A 22,318-nucleotide genomic window follows, 5' to 3' on the forward strand; every position below is an offset into this window, starting at 1 on the left:
GAAAGTAGTTACAATGGGAATTTATGTTGTATGTTTACCATAATAAATTTTTTTTTAATTCCACAAACATTTTTTTCTGGCCACCACTGCTACTGCTAGCCTATAAGGAGGATTCAGCAAAGGGAAGAAACAACAGCCACTATCTCGTTTGAGTGCTAGGCTTGGGGGAAGAGAGGGCAAGAGGGAGCAGGCTAGAGTGGGCAACTGGGATGCTGGGCTGAGTGCAAGCTGTAGGAGCAAGAGAGTGCAGGGAGCATGGCCTGAGAGAGGTGCCAGGGGTCGAGAAACAGGCAGAGGACCTGGGGTCCATGGGCTGAGAGGCAACCCCCAGCCCCACCCTGCCTGCACTCTCCCCCACTGAGCCTAAGAGATGGGGCAGTGTCGATGCCTAGGGGGTACTATTACACAATCCTGTGCCCATGGTGCCTTCACCTGCCATTGAAGGTGTCCCCAAGCAGAGCCCCAAGGGGACAGGCACTCCTGGCCCCTGGAAGCCAAGAGAGGGAGCTGTGGTGGCAGCCATATTTATTAATCTTCTGCAGGAGGGGAGGGTGAAGAGCAGAGAGGAGTCAAGGCTGATGAAGAAAAAAATAATGGAGATTTTTGGAGTCAGCTGAGCTCATAATACTGGAAAAGGGCTGTGCCCCAAATAAATGCAGCACACAGAGCCACGTACCAACTCTGGCTCTTGACCGGCAAACCTTGGGTGCTAGGGAGACTGGCTCTGAAAATGGATTTTATTTTCTCTTTTTTTTCCTTTTTAAAATATATTGTAAGTAGCTCATTAGAGGAAGCCTCAGGTATTTTCAATTGTCAGTGCTGATCTAGGCAAAGGCAGAGTTAAGATAGGTTTGAAAGAAAGTCAAGTGAAAAAGATAATTCCTTAAACTGCATTTCTTCCCCAAGAAAAGGGGGACAGGGCCCAGCTCAAGTGGCAGCCCTCCTTCAGAGAATTCAGGCCCCGGGGGCTGGAAATCAAAAACAGCTTAAGCTTGCCTTCCACTTCAGCCTCTATCTCAATCACACCCCTGTCAGGCTGAGAATTAAAGGCTCCACATCACTTTACGCTGGTGGGGAGACGAGGGCTGACAAGTGCCACCTGCTGGTCAGGAGAGGAAAAGCACAGAGTCTAGAGGGGCCACAGGAAAGTCAGGCAACCTGCTGGGTCTCAGCCTCATGGAAACTTGTTACTGATTAAACCCTGCTCCTGAGACCTAGGCCTGCCTTGTCTGGGAAAATCTGATTGGAGTAGATCATATCTGGGAAGACCCTCCTTCAAAAAGGTTCCATACATGCAGAGCAAGAACCAGAAAAACAAGAGCTAAAAAGTTCTGATCAGATAAACAGAAGCTATGCTAGAGGTCTAAAAATAAATTTAATGAATGCAAAGAACAGATGGAGAACAAAGTGAAGCTACAAGAAAACCCTAGGTAAAAGAGTGAAAATGACCTCCAAAATCATCATCATCATCATCATCATCATCATCATCATCATCATCATCAAGGAAATCAGATGCCTAGACACCAGGAAAAATTACAAGTCATACTAGGAAAAATGAAGACATGGTCCAGTCAAAGAAACAAACTAACATTTTAAACAAGATACAGGAGTTAAAACAACTAATTAAAGACATTCAAACAGGAATGCTAAAATAATTCAAAAATCAAATCAATGAGTCGAGGGAAGATATGGCAAAAGAGATGATGGATATAAAGAAGACACGGGGTGGGAGTCAGGATGAAGTGGAAAGGAAACCTTTTGGAGTTACATAAATGTTTTTGTAAGTTCTTCTACTCTCCTGAATCCATTCTTATCAGGCTCTCACCTATACCATCCCTCCATCCATCCACTGAAAGCAAACCCATCAAGGTCACCACCAGCTTCAAGGTGCCAGATCCACTGGTCATTCCTCAGTCCTCATAATGTTGGCTCTTTCCAGAGGACTTGGCAAAGTTTGAACCCTCTCTTGAAACAATTGCCTCACTTAGCTTCTGGAGTATCTCGTTTTCTTACCTCACAGGCTGCTTCTTCACATTCATCTTTCCTCAAGGCTCCTCCTCCTCCTCCAGACCTCTAAATATTGGGGTGTCACAGGGCTCAGTTAACACACTTTTACTCTTCTCTATCCATACTCACTTCCTTCATGTATCCTGTCCCATGGCTTTTTACATATACCAATAATTTTAAAATTACATTTCCAACCCCAGTTTCTTCCCTAAACCCCCCATTTATCCAACTTATATTCATCATCTGCACTTGATTCTAAAAAGCATCACAAACACAACTTGCCCTAACCCAAACACTTAATATTTCCCTTACCAGACTGCTCCTATTACAGCCTTCCTCCAGTTTCCCCAGTTTCAGTAAATGGAAACTGCTTCCAGTTATTTAGGCCAAAACTCTGAAACTATCCCTGAATCATCCTCTCTCACACATCCCACTTCAAATCCAACAGCAAAACCATTCCCAGAATTTTACTAATTCTCACCACCTCCACCACTTCCAACCTTATCTAAGTTCAATTAATTCTCACCTAGAATATAAAATAGCCTCCCAACTCCCAAAATAATCATCTGGATTATTTTTGTAACTTCCTGCCAAATCCCGTTGACAGGCCAAATAATAAAAGGACTAAGAAAGAAATGGCCAATGGATTTGATAACATTGTTCAAAGACCTTGAATGATGAAAGTCTGAGCAACTGAATTCCACTGCACAATAAATTCCTATATGCTCCTTTAGCTTATTCTCCTTTTTGATCTTGTAATAATTCACCAAGAAAATTCCCGTTTCAGGGCTTTACATTTGCTGATGAATTAGATCTGAATCAAGCTGCCTTCAGATACTCGCATCTGACTTACCTGCTATCTCTCCATTCAGGTTTTTTGTTAGAAGGCAGCCTCTAGGAGAGGATTTCTATCAAGTAATTTAAAATAGTACCTATCCCTTTATCTTGCTTTATTTTACTTCATAGCATTTATCATTATCTGACACTATCTTGTTATTATATATTTATTTTTAAATTTATTTTTGTATTGCACGTCTTCTCCCACCTCCTACACACACTATCAGGTAAGCTCCTTGAGGACTTTAGCTTACCACCGTATACCCAGCATAAAAGTGTCTGTCTGGCAAATAGCGAGGACTCAATAAATATTTTGTTTAATCACTAAATGACTTTCATCTCAAAGGCACAGAGATACACCAAGAACGTGCAGGCATACTTATTAACTGTGAGACCTCAGGACCATGAACCTTTGGACTCCAGAAATTTAGGCATACACCCTTATTAACGTCTGAGCCAGACGTCCCTCTCTTAGGAGACATACGGCAAGTTTCCGGCCTTGCTCAAACCTCGGAAAAGGAGGGGTGGGGGCTTGTGTCATCATCTTGCGCCGGCTTGCACCGCGACGCGACGCCAGCTGGCGTAGCCCTTCGCTCGCCCGGCCTTCCCCTCCCCGGTTCCGCGCTCTGGTTCCGCCATGGAATCCAACAAGGATGAAGCCGAGCGCTGTATTAGCATCGCTCTCAAGGCCATCCAGAGCAACCAACACAACCGGGCGCTCCGCTTCCTGGAGAAGGCGCAGCGGCTGTACCCGACGCCGCGGGTTCGTGGTGAGTGTGAGGTGGCAGAGAGGTAGAAGGGTACATTAGAACTGATGGGGGGAACACGGGAACGGACCGACTGGAGCAGTTGGAGGAGGGGGAGGGGTAGCGAGGCGCGGCTACGCCTGCGCAGTGGGGCGCGCGGTGGCTGCTGGGAGGTGTAGTCTGTCCTTCCCACGCCTCTTGGGGATGCTGGCCACTGGATGACAGTGGCAGCCGAGACTTCGGCTTTCGGGGTGCTTGCGGAACCCTCTTGGATTTGGAGTTCCAGAGGAAGCCAGGCGCTGACAGGGGTAGCGAAGAGAACCTACCTAGAAGCGAATTCGAACTACATTTCCCAAGAGGTCATTTGGTGGCCCAGGGCCAGTTGCCGGCCTGAGAAATATAGTTCAGGAAAATAAACATGACTCCTCTGAGGGAGTGAATGGGTTCCTGAAAGGAAAGGAAGACTTCTGATCTTCGGGCGCCCTGGGAAAGTGCCTCCATAGCCTCTTCACTATCTCGCAGTTCTCGGGGCAAGGGCCAAGGTCTACCCTCCCAAAATTAGCGTCTGCCTTTTTCTGTACCTTACACCACCTCGAAAGAGCGGGTTCCTCATTCCCACCTGGAGCCTCTTCACTCCCTTGTGAGATCAGGAACGGATGCCCTAGGAGATGTTCGGCTGCCCTCACACTAGTCTCCCCCCAAGAGTCCATCGGTGGCCAGCCATATGGATGGGTAGAAGGAACCAGACTGCTCAGTTTCCAAACCAGGGAGGGGATAGTGAGATTGTTTGTACTCATAATCTCCACTGTATTAAGAACCATTTTATTTTCTTCTTTTTTTCTGTCTTCCAAGAAGTTTTTCTCAAGGAAAGCTAGAGGGGAGAAAGAGGCAGTCCATTAAAGATACAAAATTTATACCTGCTATTCCCACTTAGTAAATTGGCTGACATATAACAAGCACTCCGAATTATCAGAAGGCCCAGGTTTTATCCTGATTTGCTACCATGTGACTTTTCTGAGTTTGCATTTCCTCATTTGGAAATTAGAGGGTTAGCTCCAATAATGTGAATTACAGTAATACCCATAGCGCTTTTCAGTTTAGAAGCCTCTTTCATATGCATTTACTCATTTCAGTTTACCTTGTTAGGGAGACAGAAGAAAGATCATTATTTTTGCTCTATAAAAAAGGAAAGATCTCAGAGGCAAGAGATTGCCCAATCTTGCCAACACAGCTAGAAGTTGAAAAGTCCTGTGATTCTATAAATATTTATGAAATGAATTACGTGAAATGGAAAAGCAGCAATCAGCCTTCTAAAGTACCTATGTACATTATGAAATTGAGAAGACAAAGGGAAACTGTGCCAGTGGCAGAAAAGGTGGCCTAGACCACCTGAACTTTCCTCCTTCCTGACTCTGCAGGTTGATCTTTGGCTTATTTGCCTGCTCTTGGAGAGTATTTCAGCCTATACCTGCCAGAACTCCTGAGGTAACCTGCTCAAAGAACCTCCATGTGAAATAGTCACACTCTCTAAGAGGGTACATGATATAGTGGGAGTACTCCAAAAGCTCATTGTCTGAGGCTTCTAGGGGCCCTGGAGCAGGCAGCCAAAAAATAAATGGTAACAGTTGGCTGTACATAGCTCATAGGGGTCTTCCTGTCAGCAGGCTTCCTGGGCCGATTCAGAAAACTGAATGATGTCTTCTCTGGGGCTCAGGCACTGAAATCTGCTCAGGCAGAAGAGTCATCTGCTGCGTACTTGTCATATTTGTGCTATTCTGGAAAGAGTATATGCCTCATGCCTCTCTATAATCATCACCTTGTGCCATCTGCAGCACTCTGCTGGAATTAATTTAGGAGGCCTGGGACATGGGAATCTTACTTAGAAAATATTAAGTGGTCTACATTGGATGTTTTGTATATGAGCTTATTTCCAGATGCTCATTCAATATAAGACGTGTTGAGAGTTTTGTTTTGTTTGTCTGCAAAATCCTCTGCTTTGCGCTAAGCAGGATAGAGGGGTTGGTAAGATGTTATCCCTCACTTCAAGGAGCTTACAATCAATTGAAGGAGACAAGAAAAATATCAGAAGATAATAAATGTGATTCAACAAAAATTAAGCGTGTTACTAGATGCCAAATACTTTAGGATGGATATGAAAAGTCCAGCCCCTGCCCTCCTTGGGTTCCTAGTCCAGTTGGGTGGAAGTGGGTGCTGGGGTGGTGAAAGACAGTCTCTGGTAGAGGAAAGACAGCAATGCAGTAAGCGCAATAGCAAGAATGTAAAAATAATGGTAAATTACAGTGAGGGGGGTTCCTGGGGAGAAGACCAGAAACAGCATTTGAACTGGGCTTAAGACCCAGAAGGAAGGTAGGAGACTTGGGGAAGGGCATATTGGGAAAAGGCATGGAATCCAGAAGCTGTAAGAGGTTGGAGGGGGAGGGGATTGAGTGTAGCAAGATTTGGAAGCAAAGGTGGTGGTAGTTTGTGTAGAGAGAGGATTAAGGCTGGAAAGTAGGATGGGGCCAGATTGTGAAAATCCTTCCCCACCAGGCCAAGATATTTTCATTTTGTTCTGTAGTTGGTAAGAAAACCATTCAAGTTTTTCAAAGCAGGAACAAGATAAGGGTACAGTTCTTAAATGAAACCAGCATGAGAGGTTAATGAGAGGGAAGAGAGACACTAGGCCTGGAAGCCAACTAAGAGACAGTTGCATTAAGTAGGTTAGAAGTTATGAGGACCTGATATAAAGCAATATGACTAAGGATAAGGTCATTGGAGAGGAGGATGCCAAGCTTTAGTAGGAGAGAGAGGAACTGAGAAGAAATAGGGAATGAGGATTCAAGCCTGTGTGAGCAGGAGGAAACCAAGGCTGAAGAACTGAGATGGAAGAGTGGGTGGGGAGAGATGGCCAGTGTGGGAGGTGCCCATTGGGCCTTCCAGACAAACTCTCAGTCTCAGGAGAGAGATCCAGGTTCCACATGCAAGTCTGGCATCATCAGTGTGGGGAGCTTTATTGGAGCTGTGGGTGGTTGAGGTCACTGTGGGAAATAATGGAGCATGCAGAGAAGGTTGCTGCAGGCAGACTATGCCTTTCCTTAACCGATGAACAGGAAGAATAGAATGAGATGGAGCAATGAGAGGAAGAGGCAATCTCAGGGGAGGACAGTAGCCAGGTAGTTGTGGAGAAGTGTGCCAAGGAGGTGATAAGTAGCGTTGTCAAGTAGCATCACTTTTTATAGAGCCCTCCTAGATGCTGCAGAGGCCCAGAGGGGAAAGGACCAAGTTAGGGCATAGTTAGTAGGTTTGACACTCATTGCTAACCTTGGCCAAGCATTTTCAGCAGGGTAGAGAGAGAGAAGGAAAGGTGTGTGTGTGTCAGGGAGTTAAGCCAGGCCCCAATAGATTGAGGAAAGAATAGAAGGTGAAAATGGAGGTTGAGTGTGAAGGACTCTTGTGGCATGTTTAGTGGTACAGAAGAGAAGAATAGCAATGGGCCAGGAAAGTGATCAGGAGGCACCACAGAAAGGCAAAGCTTGAAGAGGGAGTCAGCAAAGAGAAATGAAGAAATGAAAAGGGAAGGATTGAGAGCATGCATGGAGGGGTAGTCTTGGTGAAATGGAGGGACAGACAGAGGGAGGAAGGAGTAAGGAGTGAGAGAAGGCTCAGAATGGCCTTGAAGGGTCAGGAACTCCAGAGTGTTGACATTCTTGGTGAAATAGGATGTGAGGGGGACTTGAAACTCCTGCTGCAGGAGGTAGGACAGGGAGGCATTGAGGGCTGTGCAGCCATGTTGGGGTCCCAAGCTAGAAGGCCACAGGGCAGTGGTGGTGGACCCAGTCAGTCCCTTTCTGGCATTTTCCACCTAGTCCCTGATAGCTGACTTTGCCTGAGGCTGAGCAATGATGTTGTAAGGTCCCATGTTTTCCAGGAGCGAATGAGAACATTTATACGTGTCAGTTTCACCAGCAGATCAAATAAGCATTGGCCTGGATGATTTCCAAGGGTCCTTGCAGCTCAGGCTGTCAGGGAATCTATGAAATGGCTGGCTCTGGGTCCAGGCTTGGTCAGGAAGGTCGAGCTGGGAAGGCCGTTGTGTGGGAGAGGGGAGGATTGGTTTCCAAGGGATTTTGGCCTTCAGGGTTGAAAGTGGGAGATATTCTAGTACTGGTAAGTTTCAAGGTGCACTCACCCTTTCCATTCCCTGTCACTGAGTCTTCTTTACCCCTGTGAGGTGAAGATCCTGTCTTCACTGGGAAATTAGATATCTTGACAGGATCACACAGCTAGTTAGCAAAGGAACCAGAACCATCTGTCTCCAACCCCAAGCTGTTTCCCTGCTCTAACCTCCATTTCCTGACTCACTTCGAGCCAAGCAAGTACAGAGAGAACCTGGAAACTTAATGACTTAACCTAATAGCAAAAGTGATAATAATAGAGAACGCTAGATATTTGCTAGGCAAATATGTATTCACTTGCTTACTCTTTCAGTCCTCATGAAGGAGATACAGTTATGCATGGAAAAGGTGAGTAACTTGGCCAATCTTATAATGCTCAGCAAGTGGTAGAGCAAGGTTTGAACCAGACAATCTGGCTGTCAAATCTGTGCTTGAGAAACAGTAGCCCCTGGTGACTCTGGCCATAGAAACCCTCTCACTTTGGCCTCAACTGCTGCTTTTTCCACCCCCAGCTTTGGTTTCTGCTCCCTATTTCCCTTCTTTTAAATGTCTTACAGCTTTACTGGGAAATCCCTCTAGAAACAAGGAGCCTCTGCTGCCTAGGCTTTGTCTCTTCTGCCTACCAAGATTGTAACCTCTTGCCTAGAATATGTTCCAACCTACCCACTGGCCTGGGAAGGATGAGCATGTCCCCTCCCTTGTTCTTAACTGCTTGCTTAGGGCCAAGAGTCAAGGCAAGCCCTATTTCCTGCGCTGGGCTTTGAGGAGCAGAACTAGCTCCCCCTCAGTCAGGGTAGTGGTAACAGGTTGACTGATTGCGTGGAATGCTTTGGAAAAGCAGCAGCGATGATGCAGAATCCAAGAGATTTTATTACAGACGTGCCAATAGTGTGGTTTCTGGCACAGATAATGAAAATAATAGCAACCATCACTGTTTACACAGTCGTCCTGGCTCAGGCTGTATTGCATGCTTTGTGCACATTCTCTCATTCACTCTTCTCAGTTATACAAGGAGATAAAGCCATTCCAATTATTCTACAGTTGAGGAAAGTTCGTCTCAGAGAGGTTAAGTAACTTGCCAAAGGTCCCACAGGCAAGAAGGGGTAGAGCCAGAATTTGAACCCAGCCTAGTCTCTCCGACTCCAGAACCACATTATTACATGGTTCTTTGTCTTACTCTTCTGTGACTGTACCTATCAGCCGCTGTGCCGTGAGGGATGTTACATGAGTCAGGATGAGGCCATCACATCCCACGGGCCTACCAGAGGGGTTGCCCAGGCCACAAGAGAGACCTACACACCAGCAACCAGAAATCCTTAATTTCCAACTCATGCAGAGATCTTCTTTGTGACCCAGAGCACATCCATCCCCCTATGGGCTTTCTTTCTGCAATTCAGAGAAAGTAGTGTGGTTGACTCCATGTTACCTCCCAAAAAGCTTCCAGAGTTTTCCCATAGAGGTACTAAAGAAAAACCCAGCCATCTCCTGGGTGCTACTCCTGCATGCCTGTGACAGGTAGATGGTTGATCATATTGTCCTTAGTGCCTGAACCACTGGAGCTTCCAGAGAAACTGTAACAAACAACTTCTTTAAAAGCCCTAGGAAACCAGCCTCCTTCCCTCTCTCCCTTCTTAACCAGCATCTCTTCATCTGTGGTGTCTCCCTTTGCCATGCCCTTGTTGGCCAATGCAGGCTTGGTTTTGGGACAGCCTAAAATCTCATGGTTATAACTGGGTCCAAATCCTCCTGAGTGCACAGGCCACGGTGGCTCAGCAGGCAGAGTTCTCGCCTGCCATGCTGAAGACCTGGGTTCAATTCCCGGTGCCTGCCCATGCAAAAAGAAAAAAAAAAAGCCTTCTGAGTATGTGCGCTTTGTCTCCTAAACCTTGGTGCTCCCAGACTCCTTGCCCCCATAGCCCATCACCTCAGCTTCCCTCACCTCCCTGGCCAGCCTGTTCCCAGTGCACGGCCACTTCATGGGCCCATGATATAATATGAGAAGCTACTTATTTTGAACTTTTATTCCATTAGGCCTTATGCTGAATACTTTCATACATTATCTATTTCATCCTCCTGTCACCATTGTGAGGAAAAAGAGAGTCAGAGAAATATCATAGGTCATCTAAGGTCATACTGCCAGTAAGAGGCAGAGGTGAGATTTGAACCTGGATCTTTGTGAATTTAACCTCTCTTCTCTACTTGAAATGACTGTCAGACTCACATGGTCCGGGATAGCAACATAGTTAAGAGCCGGAGCTTGGAGCAGGACTTGCTGGGGTTCAAATGCCAGTTTCCCCACCAAACCAGCTGCATAAACATGGGCAAGTTGTTTAAGTAGTCTTTGCCACAGTCTCTTCTTCACAATGGGGATTATCCCTCCTTTGTAAGGTTGTAAGTCATGTAAAGCACTAGTGGCGAGCACTTTTGCTCCTCTCAGAGCACCCTTTCGGGGCTCACTTCGGGAACCCCTCCACCTTCCTCAGGTTGGCGAGCTCGGCCATCAGTTCTGTGTTTGGATTTCCCAACTGCTGACTCCGTGCAACCAGGCGAGGTTGCTACAGCCAAGGCAGGGCACAGAGTTCCCATTTGAGCCCCAGTGCACTCTCCTCAGCAACCCGGTCTGGGCCCCTTGGGTGAGACTCAGGTGTGTCTCGGTAGAAGGGTGTCTGACACCCAGCCCAGTGCCTTGAGCCCAGCTGGGACCTGGATGCTGGGGACACGCCTGGGCTGTGCAGCCACCCTTTCTCAGCAGAAGTGTCCTGGCGCCTGGTTTCCTGGGAGCCTGTCAGAGGCTTTGGGATTTTACCACCCAGTACATCGTGCCACAGGCATGATGAGGGGGTTTCTGAGAACTGTCCTGTGCCTGGAATAAATTGGGGACATGCAGGAGACTTCTGCCGGAGATGTGAGTCCGTCCTCACTGTGTCAACAGGAACCAAATGCTTGGATTTGAATAACTGTGACCCTGTGTGAGGTGACAACTAGTGTCTGCGTAGACCCCAACATTGGAGTAGGACAGCAAAAATAGCAAGTTGTGAGAAAAGCAGATGTTTTTCCTGAGTCTCATTCCAACCCTGGTCCTCTGGAGCAAATAATTTTCCCTGCTCCTCTTCATGGCTAGGCAGAGCCCTCAAGGAAGGCTTCTTAGCCAATCCTGGCTTAATGTAGGGAAGCTAAGTGGGGCTCCCAGGTGGAGCATTTCACCCACTGCACACTCACCTGCGCAGGTCTGTTGAGCACACACCGCTCTGAGATTTAAGAAATCTGAAGGGTTTATGGTTGGTTTTCATGCTGCCTTTAAAAATGACCTATATGCTGTCTGCTCCTAAAGGCTATGGATCCTAAGTGAGCAGGGACTCTCCCATGGCAAAGAAGAAGGTAGTGTTTTGCTGGAAGGAGCTACTGGGGTGGGGGAGGGCCTTGGCCTTGGCCTGTGAGCTTGTGTAGCAGGGGCCCTGAATGGTTTCCTTGCCTTCCACAGCCCTCATCGAGTCCCTCAACCAGAAACCACAGTCTGCTGGTGATCAGCCCCAACCCACAGATACAACCCACGCAACTCATAGGAAAGCAGGTGGAGCCGATGCCCCCTCAGCCAACGGAGAAGCTGGAGGCGGTGGAGAGAGCACCAAAGGCTACACTGCAGAACAAGTAGCAGCTGTCAAGAGGTAGCGGCATGTCAGGCGGGCAGGGGTCCAGAGCCCCTGGTGGGGGAGGGGCGCTGGTTTCAAGTCTAGAGAAAGCTTCCCTCCCCGAGATGCCTGCAGTCTTGAGTTGGGAGGGCCGTAGAGGATGGAGGCGGTCCAGGTGGTACAGATGAGTTCACCAGACCACGTTTTGTTTCCTGCAAAACCCTGAGATATAGTGTGGAAACCATGGGACCACTGTCCCCTCTCACCAAGACAAGCCACAGAAGAGGCTGGAAATGCTGACACTGCCACTGGCTGTGCTTGCCCAGGCCTCTTTACACAGCTCTGTTTGTCAGACAGAGATGGGGCCTGGTCTCCCCCTCCGCATTCTCCCCAACCCACACCCCAGCCCAGACAAGGCCCTTTCAGACGAAGAACCTGTGTAGGGTAGAATAGAGCAGGAGATGGGAAGCTGTGGGGCCCAGTGCAGCCCAGTCACAGTATCTCAGGAGTCGATAGTCCTGCCCCCGCCATCAGCCTCAGGAATTCCACTGAGGTGCTTCTTGGATACGAGTGAGGATGCTAGCAGCTCCCGTCCCTGGGGTTCAGACCTGTGTGTGACCTCATGTGACTGTAGTTTGCCATAAAAGCATAAACCAAATTTGTTTCTCTTTCTTTGTTTACCAAATTTATTTCTCTTTGACCAGGCAGGGTTCTTCAGTTGTGGACAATAGAAACGTACAGGTTGTTGGGAAGGCCTTTAAAAGGCCAAGAACCAGGGTGTCTCCTGGGACCCAAGGACTAGAATTGATGAAAGAAAACCAGGGTCTCTTCAGGGCCGTGTGGTCAGAGTGAGCAGACACCTTCATTCTGGCTTTTATGCTACCCATTCGCGATTCAGATTGCAGGAGAGTCTGGTTAGCCTAACCCCTCCCCTTTGGCAGAGTCCCTGATTGGCCGGCGCTGACAGCCCTTCTAAGATTGCATCCAGTAAGAGTAAGCAGACTGGAAATGGATGCTGACCTGGCAAAAGCAGCAGCTGACTCTTAAGTCCTACATGTATTCCTGAGATTTCTGCTGGGCCTTTCCCTACTCCGCATCCCAGGCAGCACTCATCACAGCTGCCTTGTCCCAGCTCTGACAACTCACCTGGACGGGTCATCATCCAGTCCCTCCTGCTCCCTTAACGGATGGCCTGCTCAGAGCTGTGTGCCCCACGCCGGGCCTGGGCCTTTGGGAACACCCCTCTACCGCACTCCTCTCCCTGCCCAGGGTCAAGCAGTGTAGAGATTACTACGAGATCCTGGGAGTGAGCAGAGGGGCCTCAGATGAGGACCTGAAGAAGGCTTACCGCAGACTGGCCCTCAAATTCCACCCAGACAAGAACCATGCACCAGGTGCCACTGAAGCTTTCAAAGGTAAGCTGACTCCGGTTTCCTAACATTTTGGTATTTTTATCTCCTATCCCCAGGAGGGAATACAGGGCCAAGAGAGATTTCCTGTGAAGTGGGGGGGGCAGAGGGAAGTGTCTCTGGGTCCAAGCCCCACAGGCTCAGGAGCAGCTTCCTGGGAAGAAAGTCCTAGTAGCCACGTCTAGCCTTACAGAGTCTGCCAGAGCGTTGCGTACTCTTGCCTCCCCCTTTCTCCTTATTCTCCAGGGTTAGTGGAGGGGAGCTGAGTGCAAGAGAGGACTAGAGGACTAATCCCACAGCGAACAGGGGGAGAGCCAGACCTCCCGACTCACCTGCGTGCACTTGTGTCTCGGAGTCTCATGGCTGCCCCTTCTGGGTGACAGTGTCCCCGTGCTGAGAGCAGGGCAGCCCCAAATCAGGGCCTTCTGGCCTGGTGGCCTCCTCAGCACCAGCAGCACCAGCCTTCCCTAACACCTACACATTCACATTCGCACACATCTAGGACCTGCAGGGGAACACTGCAATCTGTCTGGTCCCAGGGCCCATTGTTTCTGAGATGGGGGGTCCAATTCTGACTAAAATCTTAAGCTGCCTTCATTCATTTAAAATTCTGTTTAGCATCTCAGGCACGTGTGCAGGCTGGCTGTGTGCCAGCACTGCGTTGCCAAGCACTGCTATTTCACTGCTCCCTCAGACCTCTCTTCCCTCTCTCATCCTACCTGGTCCTCCTGGGGACCCCCTGGGAGAGCATGGGTGATTAGCCCCACCGAGCCTGGCTGGGTTGGTGGGGAGGGGGGTGTGGTACTGTGTGGTGCCAGGGGAGTGGGGGTAGGGGCTGTGACCAGACCTTAGGCAGACCCCAGGAACCTGGTGCCCTGTCTCCTAGAGTCCTGCCCCAGGAGTGCCATCTTGGGGTTGGTCCCTGCATCTCCCTCTGCTGCCGGACTGCCAGTCCTAATGAGAATTAGGAGGGAATGTAGCTATGTTAGCCTTGGGACCTTAACAGAATGGGAGGAGAGGTTCCATCTTCCTTTTTCCCAGGAGTTGCAGATTCTGAAGCAGTTGTAACTTTGATCCACTCTTCTGAGAGAGTGGACTTGGGGAGAAAGAGCACAAGGCTGAGAAGGGCCCATAACTAGGGTCCTTTCGGGCACAAGTTTCCTGCTTGGGAAGCTCTGGTGGGTAGGGCCCAGAGAGGGAATTTGCCGGGTCATACCACCAGCAGTGTAGGAGTCTTGACTGGAACCCAGGGAAGTTGGCTCCCAGTGTGGGCCCTTCCCAGCAGTTCCTCCTGTTTTCCAGTTTACAAAGACATCATGTGTCTGGCCTATATGTTGCACCATAGCATCAAGATTGCATAACCTTCCATCATGTACGTTGAGAGAGAGCAGTATGAAGAGGGAGTTTTTGTTCTTGGTGGTTTTCATGAAGTCAGAGAGCAAACCTGAGGCAGGACGACCTGGGTGTGATTCTTTGTTCTATATTATCAGAGCTCTGTGAGCTTAGACAAGTCACTTCACCTCTCTGAACCTGTCTTTTCATTGATAAAGTGAAGATAGGGTGACTGTCAGGAATAATGAGATGATGCCCATAAAGGACCCGGCATGTGGAAAAGGCTCAGCTTTGGGCATGAAGTAGAAAGACAGGGGCCTGAGTGTGAATTCCCTACCCAGCCCAGCCTGCCCAGATTCAGTTAGGGGTATTTCTGCAACCCCTTTCCCCACACTCACCCAACAGCCAAACTTCCTACTTGCCCCAGGGACTCCGGCTTCCTAAAGCGCCTTCAAGTACCTGAAGGAAGTGAGCTCTTGGCTGCCATGGGAACCTCCACCACTCCCCCAGCACCCCAGGCCTGACCTTTCTGCCTCTGTTCCAGCTATTGGCACAGCATATGCAGTACTTAGCAACCCTGAGAAAAGGAAGCAGTATGACCAATTTGGTGATGACAAAAGCCAGGCAGCCCGGCACGGTCATGGGCATGGGGACTTCCATCGTGGCTTCGAGGCTGACATCTCCCCTGAAGACCTCTTCAACATGTTCTTCGGTGGTGGCTTTCCTTCTAGTAAGTCTCCCTGCCCTCCTCAGATCTCCCAGGGGTGATGATGGGGAACAGATGGCCGTTTTTCCATGTCCCAGCAGCCCCAGCTCCTGACTCCATCCCTCTGACCCCCAGGTAATGTCCATGTCTACAGCAACGGCCGCATGCGCTATACCTATCAGCAACGGCAGGACCGCAGGGAGAACCAGGGTGACGTGAGTGAGGAGGGCTCTGGGGAGAGCAGAGGGAGGGCAGCCCAGGGTGTGTGGCCTGCCAGAGGGAGTTACAGCCCAAGCTCTCAATTTGGGACCAGCATGGCCCCACAACTCTAAGCAAGAAGCCATCTGGCCCCCCTCACCATCTCCTGCGTGACACCAGAGGGCGCCACACTCCGCAGTTCCCACAGGAATTGAGGTTTGATGGCCTCTGCTGGGAAATGTAACTTGCAGAAACTTCACAGACAGGCTTTTGTGCAGTCCGTTTGTTTGAAAAGGCCAAAATGACATTTTCCAAGCTACCAAAGGTTTTAAGGCAAGAGAAAATTAAATTTCATGAGGGAATTGTAAAGGATGACAAATTATGGACTAACCCTTCTTGTCTCTTGTCCCTTAAAAAATGTGTGCAAAAGATGTAACAAGACAATGCTTCAAACACATGCATGCCACAGAATAAAGAACAGCTGAGTGGCCACAATTAAAATAATGCAGACAATTGCAGAGCATTAAAAATTCTGGCAGGCAGAGGGGTTCCCTTTTGCTCTGATAATGTGGCCTTGTTTTTATTCATTCGTGTTTTAAACTTTTTCAGTTTGATGTGTATTTAACATACAGAGAAAGTTTTTAAACCAAAAATTATTACACAGTAAGTGTATTCCTTTTCATTTCTAATTTTTAATTAGTAATTCTAAAATTAGTAATATATTCATTCATAGTGCTCAGAATTCAGAAAGGTATACATAGTGAAAGTCTCCCTCCAGCCCTGCCTCTCATTCTCCTGGAAGAAGCCACTTGTGCTGATTTTTGGGTATTTTTCCTCAAGTAAATGGGGGTGTTTGCCCTCCTCCCTCCTTTATTTAACACCAATTACAACTCTCTTTTTATCGGGGAAACTGGAAGGTGGAGGAGCTTCTGCATTGAGGGAGGGGGTGCTGTGAGAGGGAGAGGGAGAATAGTGTCGTGGCCTGTGTGTGGGTCACCCAGCTCCTGCTCCCTGGGCTCCATTGTGGCAGGTCTGGCTGGGTGACCCTCGGTTTCTCCCTCCAGGGCGGGCTGGGAGTGTTCGTCCAACTGATGCCCATCCTCATCCTGATCCTAGTGTCAGCGCTCAGCCAGCTCATGGTCTCCAGTCCCCCCTACAGCCTGAGCCCGAGGCCGTGAGTACCTGCAGCTGGGAGAGGAGCCTGGGGCGGTGGGCAGAGAGAGGGCTTTGGAGTCTCAGCCCCCATCAGGGGACTGGTTTAGAATCAAGAAAATACATTTTCTCCGTTGAGTTGAGGTTCTCGATGTTTATAGAATCACAGTCCCCTAAGAAAATGCAATGAAAGCTACAAGCCTTTTCCTAGAACAACTCACATGCACACGACTGTGCATATGATTTCAGAGGCTTCTGTGATCCACACCTCCCGTTCACCTCACAAGTTATGTGTACAACTTAAATTAAGAATTTCTTCTCTTAAGTTCTGGCTGAGGGCCCTGGATCCATGGGAAGAACACAGACTCAAAAGTGAGAATTGGGGTGACTTTGAATCCCAGCCCCTCCACTAACTGAGCACCCATGTGGCCCTGCCCACCCCCACAAAGACTCAAGTAACACAAGTTACTTGAGTTCTCTGAGCCTTGGTTCCCTCATCTATAAAATGGGACTATCAACACCCACCTGGTGTGAAAATTAAATGAGTAATGTACATAAAATGCCTGGCTCATTAGAAATGTTCACCAACATTTGTTGAATGAATACATGGTCTCGACTGCCAGGAGTGAATTTGGGTAAGATATTTTACCATTTAGGGCATCAGCTTGCCTCATGTATCTCCAGCACCAGCACCAGACAGACTCTCTGATCCATAGTGGGTGCTCTTTTTGTAGAAGCCTTCTGCTCCTACCAAGCAGCCTGGCTCTGGCTGGGAGCCTGGCAGTATGCTGCTCAGCCAGCAGGGGCAGGGTTGGTACACCAGACCCACGCCAGCCCTTGCCACCCCTTTCCTTTTCCTTGCAGCTGGAGGGATGAGAGAGGCAGTCTTCATGGGAGTGGGGAGGCCCTGTCCTTCCTGGAGCATGGACTCCTGTCTGGGTTTTCAGGCTTTTTCTATAGCCACAGAGCCTATAATTGGAGCTGAAAGATAAAATCCCAAAGTTAGAAAGATATTGTTTTTGGAGCCTTTCTTGTCATTTTGTTCCGAAGGCGTTTAACTCTAGAATGGGAGCTCCTGGGTAGGCAACCAGGCTCTCAGCAACTATTGACTTAGAGGGTGAATGAGGTAATAGAGGCACAGGAGCTCAGGTGACAGCCCACCAGAGGCAGAGCGACACTCTCCCATATCCCCTGCTCCTTGACCAGGGCCTCTCCTCAGAGAGAGCTCCCCGTGATCAACAGTGTAGTAAGCAGAGACTGAAGGAAGGTATTGCCATGCTCTGGGCCACTTGTAAGTGAAGGACACCCTGATTTTGCTCAGACCCTCACTTTGGGTGGTGTGCAAGTTCCTGCTGTAGTTCAGGAGGGAATCCGCTACCATTGTGGCCTCTGTGGCATCTCTATTATGGGGCCCTACCATCTCTAGAGCTGCCCTGAACCTAGGGGCCTGTGCCCACTTGTGCCTGGTCTGTTTCTGGCCAGGTCGGTAGGCCATGTCCACAAGCGAGTCACTGACCACCTGAGTGTCGTCTACTATGTGGCAGACTCCTTTTCTGAGGAGTACACCGGCTCCAGCCTCAAAACGGTGGAACGAAATGTGGAAGATGATTATATCGCCAACCTCCGAAATAACTGCTGGAAGGAGAAGCAGCAAAGTAAGTGTGGGTGGGGGTGGAGCAAGGCTTAAGAGAAAGCTCTACTCCCCAATGTTTTGTGGGCCCAGCACCTTGTGCTGCTCTGTCCCAGCTACTGGCTAGATTCCACTCTTGTGTTTTCCTGAGGCTAGGAGCCAAGGGCCACCTGGAGATTTCCTCTAGGTTCCTGCAAGCCACTGTAGTCAACCTACCGTTTTGGCTGCCAGAAGTGAGCTTGTGGAGGCAGATGGGAGCAGATCTGGCCACCCGCTGATTGGGCAACTAGATTTATCTGTGGGCATTGTTCTGAGCAGGATGACACGTTCTCACCTGGGCTGGTGACCTACATTCTATAGAAAGGGGCCTCTATCCCTCTCCCAAATTGGAAGCATAATCTTTGCTCCTCCAGAGTCTTCCTTGATGGAAGGCCAGCTCTGTCCAAATTCCTGGCCCCATAACAGCCTTCCCAACTTCCCACCAGTCCCAGACAAGCTTCCTAGCAGCTTCCGGGAGGTACCAACTATGCCCTAACCCTGCCCTGTTGTTTTGCAGAGGAAGGTTTGCTGTACCGGGCCCGCTACTTCGGCGACACAGATATGTACCACAAAGCACAGAGGATGGGCACCCCAAGCTGTAACCGACTGTCAGAGGTGCAGGCCTCCCTGCATGGATAGTCCTGGGCCAGCCACACCACCAAGGTCCAAGTATGAGCCAGGGCCTCCTCTGCCCTGGAACTCCCAACAACTTCGGCCTTGGTCATGAGGCAGAAGAGGGAGAGGGGAGAGAGGGAGGGAGGGAGCCCATGGTTATGGCACAGGCTCTATGTCCCCAGCCTGACCGCCATTCTCAGAGAAGGAGAAGTTCTGTGTCCCTACTTGGAAACTGAGGTCAGTGTTGGCCCTCTGATGCTGCTTTCCCACTCCCACCCTATATCCTGACCCTGAGGGTGCTGAGTGCCCAGGAGTGAGGCAGAGTGGGGAGCCCAAGGCTGTTGCTGAGGACTCCACGTGGCTCCTGTCTGTTCCAGCCACCACGCCACCACTGCCCATTCCCAAGCACAGCATACTATTTTCTGAGCTCTGGTATTTCGGCCACCAAATATTCCTGACACAGGAAGAACCTGTGGGCACAGGTGGGCCAAGAGCCCTTCCTCTTCCTCTCTGCCTTTCTAGGCAGGAGGAAATAAATGAGATGAAAGAGCAGCCGGGTAACAGGCAGGGGAGGGAGATGATAGGCTCTGCTGCCAAACAGGCCTGGGCACCCTGCTGGCCCCCCTCCCTCAGGGATCAGGCACTTCTGTGAATGCCTTCTGTACCTGGAAACTGCAGGCATCCAGCCCCACCCAAGCATCTCACCTGTGGTCTGAGGAAGGGAACAGAAGGTCATAAGTTCAGGTTTGAACTCAGAGCCATTTGGGTGGGGAAAAGATGAAAGTTGCTGGCACCAGGCTCCCCCCACAACCCCTACCCTATCTTCACCCCTCCACGTGGACTCTGTTCCCAGCATTTGCCAGAGGGGGCACCTTGGACCAAGACCAGAGGCGTGTGGGCAGAGTCACTGAGGGTTCTTTTCTCTGTTGGCCTCTGCCTACCTCCTTCTTTGCCTGTGTCCCCTAGGCATGGATACAACTAGAAATTCTATGCTGTGAGGCCATTTGTTGTCTCCAGGAGAATGACACTGCAGGAGGGGGTTCAGGGCAGGGGTGGGGTGAGCAGGACAGCCACAAGGAGGCTTGCTCCTGGGGGTTAAGCTAGAGGCACCCAGTGCTGCATGACAGCTGAGCTAACCATTACCACTCTCCTCCCCAGACTATGAAATCCCTGGAGAATTTTTGGTGACATGCACTGAGCCAAGGTGATGAACTGTATATTTAAGAAAAGACATAAAAAGAAAAAAATTAAAATGGAATTGGAGGCTGAACATCACACAGCTGCCCTCTTTCTCACCAAGTAAATGCGAAAGCTCTTAGGACAGACAGGAAAACCGGCCACGGGGCTGCTTTCCTTCCTTCCAGGGCTGGCAGAGGCTCAGACTCCACAATGGCTCTCTCCTAGGATACAGAAACCATGGCAACGAAAGTAGAATGTAAAACTTGCAGCAAGTGTCTGTGGGAAGGGCAGGGGGAGGGGGCGCCCAGCAGCCTTTCCTCCCCCTCCCAGGAGCCACCACCGGTCACCTCAGTAGAAGACAGCCGGAGGCGTCGGCCAAAGGTGGAGAGGAGAAAAGAGGCTTCTCCTTGGAATGTAATTTATAGATGCGTGTATGTGTATATATATATCTATTTGTATATAAATAGTCATATATAAAGATAGATATATATATATATAGTTGACTTTTTAAACTATGTTGGGATTTGGTTATGTTGTATAGCTGATCTCTTCCCTGTTTTAGAAAACGAGGCCTGTTTGGGGATGGTAACCTGGTCCTTCAAAACAAATCAACCATAGCTGACAGCATAAGAAAGTTAGGACACATGTTGTTAATATCTGTTTCCCCCACCACCCTGGCCTGCTTTTGGTGGCAGGAATAATCATGACAGTATAAATTTGTAGGCAGCTTTTGAAAGCTGCCAGATTTGTGTTCAAGCTGGAGGAGAGCAGGCTGTGGGGAGGGAGAGAGGTGCCCCTAGGGACAGGTACCAGGTCAGTATTGAGGCATGACGGGAACCACAGACAGGAGCTGCTGGGCTAAGACCACCCACCCCACGCTGACCATCGCCACCAGCGCACAGCAGAATTTGCAAAGGAGCAGCAGGTTCTGCCTGGCCACCTCCCACCCCCAGGCCCTAAGTAGGTTTGCCTTACAGGTGCCGCAGGGCACAACCCATCGTTGCCACAGGTTTTTCTAAATGGCACATCAAGGACTCCAGAAGGCTGTGCCTCCAAGAGTCAGCCAGATGGGCCCAGGACTGGGACAGCCACCGAATCCTGAAGAAAAGTCAATGCCTGTGGGCGCCACTGTTTTCGCCCTCCACAGATGTGACCCCTCTGGGTCTTCACTTGCACTTTGGACGAAGGATACAACAGGGTTTTCTTAGCCTCACTTTCCAATGAGGATTTTTCTCAAAACAGCTGTTGCTACCAGGGGAAGGGAGGGAGGTTTGATTTATTCCCACAGTTTGTACCAGGCCTTTTGGAACTGTTGTTTTTCCTGACTTTTTCTCTGGCAATGGGGTGTCGCTGAGCCTCCCATCTTCTAAAGCCTTATGTCCCCTGGCTGCCAGCCAGGTGGTGATAACTACCCTCCCAGGGTTTCTCTTGGCTTTTATTTCTTAAATTCCCCCACAAACAGGATTCTTGATGGGAAAAGACGCTTAGTAAAGAGATGTCAAATATTTTTTTTTAAAACAAGGCCCTACCTTGTGATGAAATGGCCACCCTGGCCCGGGGAGATGATAAGAACTAGATGTGGGCATGAGTGCCCCCCATGGCGGCCCTGGTGCTCTGCCCCCACCGCCCCAACTGTCTGTTCTCAGTAGATGTCCCTTGATGGGCTGAGCCATGTGCAATAAGAACAAAAACCCTAAAAGATCCCCTGAGAAGCTGTAACTCTCGAATTAGAATTCTGAAATTGTACATCTATAAATATATGTTTATTATGTGATTGGCCATAGTGGGTCTGCATTGAACGGTGGGGGGCGGGGGTAGGGGGGAACAAGCACCTGTTGGTTCGACACTGTCCAGCCCATGCCACAAGGAACTTTGGGCGACAAGCCCAAATTCTCCCTCACTCCTTGTTCCTGCCAACAGCCCCCTTGGGTCTCGAATGCTGTTCTAGGGCTGGCTTCATCCAGGCAGAGTAAGGGGCTCTGTGGACCAAAGGGGTACAGAACCCCACGACCACCACCCTTCCCTTATTCCTATTGCCTTCGGCCCTCTCATTCCATCATGCCTACTGTGTGCCTGAGGAGCCAGTGGTGAGCAAAACCGATTCAGAATCTTTCCCTCTCCAGCTGCTCCAGAGAGGCCCAGGGTCTACCATATGGGCCAACTGGACCCAAAGCAAGGGAAAGTTCCCCCTGATTTTTTTTTCCATCACTGGCTATACAGTTTCCCAGTCATCCCTCCCACAAGGCTCCTGTAGCTGGTCGCCTCCCCCGGGAGGGTAGAAAAGTTGAAACTGTGGCAGCCAAGCAGGGCTTCTCTTGAATGGAGCAGCAGATCTGCCCCAGGCTCCCAGAGACAGAGCCCAGCAGCCCTGACTGGCTGCCCGAGGTCCCTCCCACCCCACGCCAGCCAAAGACAGGCAGGCTGCCCAGTGGTGCCACCTCAGCCTGGGAGCTCATTGGCTGCCCCTACCTGGGTCACAGCAGCCAGCCCTAGTTGGAGGGGAGGGCGCGCGCCGCCACTTGTTAACTGCGGTTGGCAGAGGCGCTTCCAGTAGCGCCCCATTCTCCCACCCCACCCCTGTTTCTCCTCACAGCTCTGGGAGTCAGGAGGGGAGGGACAGATTCCGTCTGTTTGCGGCGAGAAAGAGCTTTAACCAGTATCCCC

At 49.7% G+C, this 22,318-nt stretch overlaps 1 protein-coding gene across 3 annotated transcripts; it reads left to right on the forward strand.

Moving 5' to 3' along the window:
- The first annotated feature begins 3,385 nt into the window (after nt 1–3,385).
- DNAJB12 (DnaJ heat shock protein family (Hsp40) member B12) lies at nt 3,386–21,428 on the forward strand. Of its 3 annotated transcripts, none has more exons than XM_077124985.1 (9): nt 3,386–3,614; nt 11,247–11,430; nt 12,664–12,809; nt 14,680–14,865; nt 14,977–15,056; nt 16,104–16,213; nt 17,674–17,846; nt 18,378–18,529; nt 19,634–21,428. In XM_077124985.1, the coding sequence occupies exons 1-8, from the start codon at nt 3,482–3,484 to the stop codon at nt 18,497–18,499; spliced, it is 1,134 nt and encodes a 377-aa protein (XP_076981100.1). In that variant the 5' UTR covers nt 3,386–3,481; the 3' UTR covers nt 18,500–18,529; nt 19,634–21,428. The 3 variants fall into 3 exon arrangements, with proteins under 3 accessions (XP_076981100.1, XP_076981101.1, XP_076981099.1); XM_077124986.1 differs by having other exon boundaries at nt 18,378–18,523; XM_077124984.1 differs by having other exon boundaries at nt 18,378–18,475.
- Nucleotides 21,429–22,318: the final 890 nt, after the last annotated feature.

This window comes from Tamandua tetradactyla, chromosome 13 (genome assembly GCF_023851605.1).
Source record: "Tamandua tetradactyla isolate mTamTet1 chromosome 13, mTamTet1.pri, whole genome shotgun sequence".
NCBI classification, from domain to species: domain Eukaryota; kingdom Metazoa; phylum Chordata; class Mammalia; order Pilosa; family Myrmecophagidae; genus Tamandua; species Tamandua tetradactyla.